The 11,563-nt window shown below is 38.6% G+C and overlaps 1 protein-coding gene across 1 annotated transcript in view; it reads left to right on the forward strand.

Moving 5' to 3' along the window:
* The window catches only part of chl1b (cell adhesion molecule L1-like b), a 63,706-nt gene extending 55,126 nt beyond the window's left edge, over positions 1-8,580 (forward strand). The window contains exons 25-29 of the mRNA XM_069677940.1: positions 230-259; positions 1,157-1,228; positions 3,864-3,995; positions 4,945-5,017; positions 6,281-8,580. Coding sequence (XP_069534041.1) covers positions 230-259; positions 1,157-1,228; positions 3,864-3,995; positions 4,945-5,017; positions 6,281-6,485 — 512 coding nt within the window. The 3' untranslated portion in view covers positions 6,486-8,580. The remainder of the gene's footprint in view (positions 1-229; positions 260-1,156; positions 1,229-3,863; positions 3,996-4,944; positions 5,018-6,280) is intronic.
* Positions 8,581-11,563: the final 2,983 nt, after the last annotated feature.

The raw sequence follows: 11,563 nt of genomic DNA on the forward strand, positions 1-11,563 counted from the left end.
AGCATCACTGTTATTTTGTGGCAACTCTACTATCACAATGTGTGTATGTGCTGGTGTTTTTGTTACGCGTCTATGCTGGCTCTCTGTGAAAACACCACTAAAAAGTGCATTGCTTTGATAACCTTGGATCGTACTGTGTGCATCGTTAATGTGAAAGTTCATGTCTGCTTAGCAATGCTTTGCTTGTCCCTTCTATCTTTTTCTTTATTTCTTTTCTTTTTCCCCCCAGCTTCCACTTTGGCTTCCACTGCTGGCCTCAGTATGTAGATCTGTGTTCATGTGCAAACTGTGGAACATAATACCAATGCAAACAATCTCTAACTGCCCTGAAAAACTCTTGCCAACAGAGTTTCATTTGGTGTATATTTCTAAATGAACTGCATGTTGGTATAACATGTTTTACAGTGATGGCTATTATATTTAGGTAGTGGATGCATGCTTTAGATGTAGAAATATGGATAGATGTGGATGCTAGTAGCGTGGATTAATCATCAGGTTCTGAGACAAAAGTATTTCAACACATTATGTTTTGCTGGTGCAGAATTAAACAGCTCTAAACATTCGGCACCTCTGCAGATAATTGACCTTGTCTGCTGTTGGCCCTTGCCATCAGCAGAGAGCACTCTGATGCCTCCTTTTATTAGAAAAACGTCAACTTCTTCTAAGATAAAGTTTGTTGCTTCCTCTTGAATAGCCATGTTAATGAGTAACATAATTATAAATTCATATTAATCTTGGCTCATTAGCGAATGTAAACGAATATTGATTTTAATCCTAGTAACAGCAGACTCAGTGCTACGTGTCTAACTCAAGCTGAGGAAATAAATGATGCTTTAAGAGCCAAACCCAGGAAGAACATGACAGACATGCCACTTATTAGTCAATCTCCCTTTTAATGATTTGCAAATAGAAATGAATTCCCTTTTTAAAGGCATGATCCAGTCAAAAACAAAAATCACTACATCTCACCTTGTGTATAAACAAATGTAAAATGCATTTTTCTAATTCTACTTTGCATTTCACTGTAGACATGTAGTCCTCTTAATTAGTAATTAATTTTAGAGTTTAGCCTAAAATAGCATGCGTGCTAACAGTAGAATGCAGCGCACAAAGCTCTATCCCAGTTGTTAACCAAAAGGTCTGTCTTTCTTTTCAGGCAAGTCAGCTTCCCCCTCACCTGCAAGCACTCCAAAGTCCCCAGTGACCAAACCCACTCGTTCAACCATAGGTAGAGCTGCAGCACATTTTGACACAACCAGCGTAAACCACAAAGACAAAGAAATAGTGAAATCAATCCGGAATTCATTAAATCAAATACATTGAGTTGATGTTTTTTCAGAACATTTGTCATTTGGAGACACCAAATATCCTGATATGCACCCTATATCAGGGTAATTTATAACTAAATACAAACAGAAGTTTTTCTTTTTTTTTTAAATGAATTAATAATGGATGTTGTTTCTAGGGTAAACAAGGGTAGGAAAGCAGCTCCATTGCATTGTTTGTCATGAGACAAGTGCATACTGATTAAAAAGCTGGTTTTAATTTCTCCACTGCACCACAGGGAAATCTTGGAAACTAGATCTATATTCCAAGCTGTGTAGCTGTAAAGTGCAGTCATTGAAGGGGACAAATATGTCTAATTGTCAGTGATTGATTTGTTGGTCCCCGGTCCCCCCTGTACAAGTCAGTGTATTGACCCAACAGTCACCTGACATTTCCATGTAATCTTCAACTGGGTAAACAGCAACATCGCTCTGGGACAAGAGGTTGTCCATAGCAGTGTCTGAGCTGAGAGCAAATAGTGAGCAGGAACGTTCTCCTTGGCCATGCCGGGTAGGTGTGAGCTCATACTGGGAGGGTGATATTTACAGGACACTGAGATAAGTGGATAAGTGGAAGCTGTTGAAAGCTCCTATATCAGAATATTTTCTGGCCTCTCCTAATAAAAAAGCCTCCTGACTTTGAAGGGGCGTCTTCCAGGGCATTTACTCCCTGCTGGGTGAGCAGCTGCTTCCTGCAGCATTAGCAAGCTGAGGAGCACTGTGACAAAACACGGCAGCCAGCCTTGCAATATTTTTAGTTCAGGGGCCTATGTCAGTCAAAGTCATTGCTCAGTTCCAATGACTGGAATTACCATACTTGCAGACTAATCCATCAACATTAGTCAGTGTCATTTGCAGTGGTTGGGACGGGCAGCACAGACGCAGGTGTCCTTGTGGTCTGAATTATCACATGAGCAAATAATGCACCTGAGCTGGAGACACAGCAGAAGATTTGCATGTTTGCCACGGGGAAATGAACTGGATTGGGCTTTGTTGACTGGCTCAGGCAGTTGCCATCAAAGCATACTTTTTCCATACTAATAATGCACATCATTCACTACATTATTAGATTTTTTCCATCCCAGTTGGGAATCAAAAGGCTTCAACGTATTTCTGAGGTAGATGAAGCGTGATATTTGCTCCTGCTTTCAAAGAAATTGATGATGATAAGAAATTTATTATTAAAGTATTTATAGATGCACACATTAAACACACAGTATAACCAGGGATGAAGCTTCCATATTTTTTACTGCTTCACTAACTTCTGACATTTCATGACTAGATTAATTAATTGATAAAAAAAAATCAATAGACTGATATATATAAATTTAAAATGATTGATGAACATGAAATGAAAATTCAAAAATAATCACATAGTTTGAAGGAAAATGTCTTCAAAAATCTTTTTGTAGATCTTTTCGCCATTGCAGGTTTTGCCTGTGATTCTATTTCCATATCCACATTTTTCTTGTCATTTTTGCTGTTGAGGGATTCATCCAATGTCCCCGCTGTCATATGTAATTGATGCCTCCTTAGAGTAGCTGTTAGGAAACAAAAGAGCATGCTTGCTTCCTTTAAAGAAGGTGAAGAGTAACATCCTTGATTGTATAATGACAACACTCTTTACGTCTCCATCATGGCTTTGATTTGCTTTGTCCTTTACTAACCCTTCTGTGCCATTTTTCTCCTTTTTCTCATCTTGTCTCATTTCTCCATCAGTCCCAGTCCTGTTGAATGTTAGCTCAGCAGTTAGTGACAGCTCCGCAAATATCAGCTGGATATCTGGAGGAGGGCACACTGTGTTTTATATTGCATATAGGAAAAACCGTAAGCTTATATCAATCTTTTTCTCTTATTGTTAGAGTGATTTTGATTAGATTCTGTAGGTGATAAATTTAGCTTATTCATTCATGTCTTCACTAGATACAATAGTCGTGCGTTCTCATGAGTACTAACCCACCCTAATCATTCACCCCTTCACAGGTGAGGGTGTCTGGAACATATCAGATGCCTTAAACACTTCTAAGACTTTCCACATCATTGACGGACTTGAACCTGGGACTGTGTACACTGTCCGACTGATTCCCAACATCTGGGTTGATAATTCTAGTATATTTGAAGATGTTATCACAACCGGGTCAACAGGTGAGGGGGGGAAACCAAAACTATTTAAATGGAAACATAAAAAGAGAAAAAAAAATGCAGGCAAAACTGATAGGCCTCTGTTTAAACATGGTGCAGGTGCACCCCTGGTGTCCTTGAGCAGTGACTCTCGTCGCGGTGTGTGGTCTTTGGCGGTGTCACTATTTAAGCCATGCAGACTCGCTGAGAGGAATTACATGTGTACAGCATTCCTTACTTGATTAATTAGACAAGCAGGATTAGCTGTTTAATATTAATATTGGACCGTATCCATCAGCAGCGCGCCTGCCACCGTCTGCCTTTGCATTGGTTGGCTTTGTCGATGTAAACATTCAATCATGTGTCCTGATGGAAAGGCCAAGGCGTGTCAAAGTCACCTGCTTCTGTTCCCCTCAGGTCTGGCCAGCATTCACGGAGGAATATCCACCCAGGGCTGGTTTATCGGCCTGATGTGTGCCATCGCTTTCCTCACACTCATTGTGTTGATCGCCTGCTTTGTCAACAGAAATAAAGGGGGAAAATATTCTGGTAGGTGCTCACTAAAAAGTACACACATCACCTTGCTTGAATTGTAATTGCTGATCCAATAGTCATTGTATTTTCTTTGCCTTGTTTGTCGCTCTGAAAGATATTACAATCATTCTAGAATATTACAGGAATATGTAAGCTGATGTTTTTTTTAGGCCACAAAATTATTTTAATGCAAATGTATACTAAAAAAAACGCTTGTGTATTGATAGGGAAATTTGAATTTCTACTGTCTGTCCAGCATTTGAATTTTGCATTATTTAGACACGCAGCTTTTTCCAGAAACAATCTAAACAAAGTGCAGCCTACAGCGAGACAAAATGCAAATGCTGCGCATGGGGTGGCTGAGCAGGGAATGATGACATAAGCTCTGCGGTATCTCAATGTTATTCCTCCTGTTGGGGACATGAGAGTCCTTATCGGCTTTATTATTCACAGCTAATGGCCATCAGGTTGTCGTCTGGGCAGCGATCGCTTAACGTGTCAGCAGAAAAAAGAGAAGATACAGCTCTGTCCTTTGTTTTCTCATTAAATTCCAATTACAACCTGTCACTCTTACAACCTTTTCTTTCATCTGCCGGAGCAATGTGGGTTTTTATTGTGTGTAACAACTACTCATTGACATTTGTTCAGTATGTAGTATTTTATCAAGAAATTCACATGTATATAAACAAACATTTACATAGATTTTCTTTTACAAGATAAAACCTTTATATTAAATTTGATTCATTGACCAAATTTATAAGAATGTAGTTGAACTTCCTTTAAACATTCATTTTACATTTTGTTGTATTTCCTAAGGCTTGCACTAGCCTTCCATTAAGGTAATAGTGCATTGAGTTAAGGACTGAACCTTGAACTAGTTCAAACAGTCAGGGGCCACAGTGATCTTCATTGGCAGCTATTTCTTGTGGAAATCACTGATTTCTTCTCTTCATTTTGTGAGCAGTAAAAGAAAAAGAAGACCTTCACCCAGACGTGGAGTCCCAGGGTATGAATGATGACACATTTTGTGAATACAGGTAAGCATAACCCTCAGAGCACTATTTCACCACCTCACTGCAATTGACATGCAACAATGTACAAGTTTCTCTTCTGCTAGCAGTCATTTCATCCTCTTCTCTCAGTAATTTTCTCTGCATTTCTGTTCTCGCTGAAAAGCCAACCCAGCATGCACGAGGTTCATGTGGAGCCTTACACTCCTTCTGTTCAAGACATTTGATGGCCTGAGTAACTGAAAAGTATGTGGTAAACAACATTAGCTGTTTACACATCAGTGTTGTTGGAGTGGTAGCATCTCTTTATAGAGATTTTTATGTTAGAAACAGTTTTGTGTTGGAGTTGGTGGTAGACATTGCACCATACAGTGACGGAGCTAAACACAGACCCCCCAGCACACAGCATGAAGCTGAAACCGATGGGTATAATTGAAAGCAGCTCATCACCAGGGCAGTAATATCTGGGCATGTCTCATTAATCCTTTAGTCGTCCAATTCATACCAATCTACTGCAATATGAATCTCAGTGTGATTCTGCAAACAGAATGATCTGCAAAGCAAAACAAATGCTAATGTGATGAAGTCGAAAGTGGCTCAGTGTGACAGGATTCATACTTTGAATACTCAAGTTGACCTGAAGAGCTGGTGTAGCGGCTATTAATAAATCTATTTCTCAGCTGGTGTGTTCAGTTTTAATAACTGCTAACTAGTTTAAATGAAATAATAATTATGTGATTTGTTTGGTTGCATCTATAAATATCTTTATCAAAAGTCAGTCAACAATGTAAACAGTGAGTCACTTTAACTTGTCACATAACTTAATAAACAATATATTAAACTTAAAGCAATAGTTTTCACATTTTGGGAAATATGCTTATTTGCTTTATTGCGGCCAGTTACATAGGAAAACCCTTTCGACCCACCCATACATATGAAACTACCTCCAGCAGCCAGTTAGCTTAGCTTAGCACAGAGACTGAAAACAGAATGAAACAATTTCTCAGCCGGACTCTCTGTCTCCAACTACCATAAGTGTTTGAATGTCTGTGTGTGAATTGCTTGAATGGCATGTAGTGTAAAGCGCTTTGAGTAGTTGGAAGACTATAAAGGCACTATGCAAGTGCAGTCCATTTACCATTGGTCAGCCAATGTTAAATGCTAGTCACAGTGGCTCATTGTAGAGGCAGTGATAGTTTGAGCCCGCACCCCCCTCCTCTCCAAATAAGCCATAGAGTGAAGCCATGGGTGAAATGAGGTGATTTTAAATCCACTGAGCCTCTCTTGCAGTGACAACGACGAGAAGCCACTGAAGGGCAGCCAACACTCACTGAGCAGAGAGATCAAAGCCGGGGACAGTGGGGACAGCCTGGTGGACTACGGTGACGAGGATGTTCAGTTCAACGAGGACGGCTCCTTTATCGGCGAGTATGCAGGGCGAAAGGAGAAGAGAGCCTCCTCTGAGATCAAAGGCACCGTTCAGACCCCGGCATGAGGAGTGGAACCACCATCCATCGTACCCCGGACATCGTTTTCATTAAACCTGCTGGGAGGAACAAATGAAAGAGGAAACAGACATTATCCATACCAAGCACAGGGTTTTGTGTCAAATGTAATGCGTCATTGCCAACTGCACACTGCCACCCTCATTTTATAGAACTCTGTTTTGTCAAGTTGCAACAGAATGACCATTACTAAATACTGTGTATATATAGTGTATATTGTACGTGCCGAGTGTCTTTTTTTAATAATTATTATTACACAGAAAATTTAGAGGGCTTGTTTTGTTGTTGTTTTCATTATCTCCATTTCTTCAGCTGCAGAACTGTTTGTACAAATGTTTCACTGTCCATTGCACATCATTATATGCAGCTTTGCCTCTGATGTTATCTTGTAGCAGACCACCAGTGTTGGGCAAGTTACTCAGGAAGTGTAATAAGTTACTTTCTACTTATTGCTCCGTTAAAAAGGAAAATATTTTGTCAACCCACCTTTCCTCGGTTAAGCCCATTGGCCAGTAGATGACCTGACCTGCCCTGACCTGCCATGCGTGCATGTCATCATAAGAAAACCTACTAATGTTAAACACAAATCCCATTTCAGCAAAGCAGTAACACAGAGTTATTTAGATTATTAACTGTAATATTATTCCTATTTTTTTTATTTGAATCCCTTACACTACTCATTACTGGGGAAAGAAATAATATTACAGTTATGCGTTAGTAACGTGTTACTGCCCAACACTGCGAACCAGAGTCAAGCCGGGATTTCAAGTTGATGTTTTTCATTTGGAGGATATATTACTGACCTTTTATATTTGAAATAAATTTTATTAAAGATGATGTAAGATGTGTAAAAGTTGCTTATTAACTTATTTTTTTCAGTCGTTTTGTACCTGATAAAATAACAAGGAAATTGACATATAATTACATATCATAAACATTGATTATCGAGTCATGCACTCTGTGATGTAAAAAGAAAATATCATGTTGTTATTTTGTCTTGTTTAGCATTTAGATCCTTTGGACAGTATACACCACAAATCCCATTCATGCTTCCTGTTACATCCCATTACCGACCACGGCTATACCCAACTTTGAAATTATTAAAAAAAAAATGTAATCCATTATCCAGTTTTAAAAAGAACTTTTCTCTTTAAGAATGTGTATTACAACCACATGTACAATTTAAATGTTGAACCCAGTTTAATGCCACTGTTGCCAATAGCTGCTTATTCAAATGAATTTTCTCTAAAAACAAGATTTAGTGAAATCACCCACAAAGTCTCTCAACAGAAAAGGGTTAAGGTTATACAAATTGATATAACTCTTGGGACCGTATGGTGCATATGAAGCCACAGCTAGCAGGTTACCTTAGCTTTGCCACGACTAGAAATGGCCAAAAAAAACAACAACAAACTAGTATGGCTCTGTCCAGATGTCCAAAAATCGAAATTTTGTAACTCTTCAGTGTATTCATTTTGTACTTCCATAATGTTGGAGGATTTGAGACACATTTTAAAAAAAGAGTCCCATGACCATTAGTCCCTAGAGTGAGTCAAGCGTAAAACATGTTAGCTCATGCACCCCCATAATTCATTTTTATTTCACTGTAAAGATGCCATCAGGTAAATGCCATACTCTGTTGAATTTATTCCAGCATTACAGCATCCGAGTTGAATAACCAGTGACACCACTTTGCTATCATCTGTTATTTTTTACAGTCACAGAACAATGTTCAACTGTATTTGAGGTAGTACTCTCCATAATCAATAAACTGATTTTCATTTTCAAGTTGGTAAAGTGCCCCATTAAGCAGAAAGTACATACGGCTTGTAATGTAATGTGGTTGCATGTTATTCAAAATCTTTCTACCATGCTGAGATGCAATATACTGTAGGTTGTTACATCAGTCTTAACAAGCCTCACTCTGTTAGTTTCCATATACTGCAATTCAACACAGTCACAATGTTGTTCAGCATTAACTCTAGCACCATATTCAGAACAATTGCAATGTTTTGTAAAGTATCAGCCATTGCATGTTAAGAATGTTAATTGGTGTTTTTTTCAATGTCATTAAATTGCTTTAATTTCTTACATATTGGTTATGGTCTGACTGCCTGTTTGGTCTCAGTCACCACGAACAGAAAATTATTGATTGTTATTGCATTTTCGTACTAACATTGCAATTTGTCGGTACCCATAGATAAGTACATTACTGTATGGATATCGGCCTTCAACTCCAGTCAGCAGTAAATTATGACTGGACAGAAAGCAGCTGCACCTGGTGAAAAGTCCTCGTTCCCTCTGAATAAAATAGAAGATGTTTCACAAATTGTTCCTACTTGTGATGTGACTTCAACAAATGTCACGCCACGGTCAAGTCTCTGTCTGAGTTGAGCGTCTTGTTTGATTACCTAGGCTGCAGGAGGGAATCATGTGAAATCAAAGGAGTGGGCTCAGACCGACACTGGATCATGGAGCAAGGGCTGTAATCATGTCTGATGGTTGATGGTAGGGAGTGAGAAGTGTCACTGTGAGGGTTCTCACCACGTGGGTCACATCTGCTTTAGATATTCTGTCATTACTCAGCCTGGTTTGCCTGGCTGCAGCAGTTAGAAGCTTAAGCTCTCACATATACAACCTTCAGGTGTTTATAAAGGACCCTCTGCTAGCGTATGTAGGCTCTGTTCCATCTTTGCAACAATGTGAATAGCTGGATGTGTTTATTCACATGCAATTGGTGATGGCAGGGGAATCTACTTACAGAGCTTAATTCTGCAACATAACAATTACTGTTCTCTAAAGAGTATATGAATCACATCACAGCATGAGAAACACAGTTTAGACAAAACCTATTGGGGAAAAAAGCACCAAAAAAAACCATGTAATGCAAGTAGAAATCTTTCTACTTTCTTCGAGGATTACCAGCTGAGGTGATAGATGAAATCCATGGTCTTCTATTTTTGCATAAATGTCAGATACCCTGCAGGGGATTCAAAGAAGGCCCTATTTCAAAAACACTCCAGTCTAATAAGGCTTTAAGGCATATGTTATGTTTCCTAAGTATTGCATACTGAAATGTAATTAATGTTAATCAAATGTTTTGTAAAATTCCATATAATATTCAGGCAAAATATACTTTTACTTTGATTCGTCCAAAAACTCTTCACCTATCCTTCATTATGGGACAAGGTCCTATTTGAAAAACCAGCAAAGACCAGCCTGTTGGTACAAGCTGGTCTATGCCAGTTTATGCTGGTCTAGTGCTGACATGATACTCTATAATAGTATCACTGCTATTGATGGGCAGCCAATAGCATTATTGTAATGCTATCATATTTCATGACATGAGCGTTAATACAGTGTTCGGGTGGTATAACAAGTATTGTGACCAAGTCATCTTTGCTCAAGTCCAAGTAAGTCTCAAGTCATTTGGTCCAAGTCTCAAGCACGTCCCGAATCATATTTTCTTGGCCAAGTCAAGTTAAGTCAAGTCACAGGTTATGTCAAGTCAAGTCGAATCCTAAGTTAAAGCAAGTCAAGTCCCAAGTCAAGTCCCTTTTTTTCCACCCAAGATACAGCACTCTTACCTGTATTACCCAGTCTTTATAAAGAGAGAAGACAAGTTATTAGTAGCCCGTCTAATAATGATATTATTGGCCAATTAACTTTACCTGTTCAAAAAGTATGACAGTGAATTGTATCTGTATTATTATCATTGATATTAATTTTAATAAATGTTATCAAAGCAAAAACAAATAGCTTATTTATTTTATATTCCCTCCCCATTGCTTTTAAACAGCGAAATACTAACAGCTAGACTACAACGTCAAACACAATACAAATAAGCTAAATTTCGTTCAACCCAAAAAATATTCCCTTTTTAGAAGGTTTATTTCGTTCGTTTTTTTCCTTCACTGACATTTTTTAATCCAAAAGTGAGGACTCTTGGCACAGACGCAACCATGATGATGGTCTGGTCTGAGACCGTACTATCTGTCCAGATAGTAATGAGTACGACTGATGAGGCTTCTCTTTGGGGAAAAAAGATCAGGTAGCGGGGGTCTTTGACGTTACGAGTGCCGTTGCGAGGAGTTTGACTGACAATTACATAGCTTTTTGAGTCGTCTAATCATGATTCCCATTTTGCGCTGCATACATAACTGATATTTAGACAGACACTCTACAACACTGAATTATATCATTTTATATATATAGCAGTTAACATTCATACTTATGAACACACGCAAGTCATCCGAGTCATCATGCCTCAAGTCAAGTCTAGTCTCAAGTCATTAACTTGCAAGTCCAGGTCGAGTCTCAAGTCATTTATTTTTTGTCAAGTCAAGTCACAAGTCATCAATTGAACAACATGCAAAAAAGTGATAAACAAACATATTTCTTCCTCCACAACTATCTTACAGCACAAATACCACTTTGGCATCTGTTGATCAGCTCCCTGAAGATGGGAATCTATCACCTGTTCACTTTGGTGGTTGCTGTTATTTTGTTGCTGTAAATCAAGCAACAGCTTACAACATGTTTCAGACAACGCATTTCACTTCAGCACTTATGACAAAATGGAGGTTTAACCACGGCACTACAATCCCTTGAAAATCATTTATTCCAGTTGAGGTGTTTATAAGGAGCATTTTCATACTTTAAGGCTTTTATATCCATATTAATCGGACATACAAGGCTCCATGTAAACAGAGCCTCAGTCTTCCTCGGGGCGGTCTATGTCCTCCGCTGGGTCTGACAGCCTCTCCACACTGGCAGAGGCCCCTTCATAGACATATGATGGGGAAAAAATGTCCTCCCACTCAATTCTAAAAATAACATATGTCATTCATTTGTTTAAATATTTAACATGGATTGAAAATGAATTGGAAATTCTACTATGTTGACGCATATCGTTATATTAGAGTTTTCACTTCTGGAAAACATGACTGACTAAAGATAAAATTAAGTGCTCAAACATTTTGATGCCATATCTGCCCCAGCACCAAAATAATGAATAGACTTTAAACAGAGACAAAAAAAAGGCATCATTACAACTCCAGCTTTTACA

Source organism: Semicossyphus pulcher, unplaced genomic scaffold (genome assembly GCF_022749685.1).
Source record: "Semicossyphus pulcher isolate SPU_LCO1_2020_fin unplaced genomic scaffold, fSemPul1.0.p SCAF_3, whole genome shotgun sequence".
NCBI classification, from domain to species: Eukaryota; Metazoa; Chordata; class Actinopteri; order Labriformes; family Labridae; genus Semicossyphus; species Semicossyphus pulcher.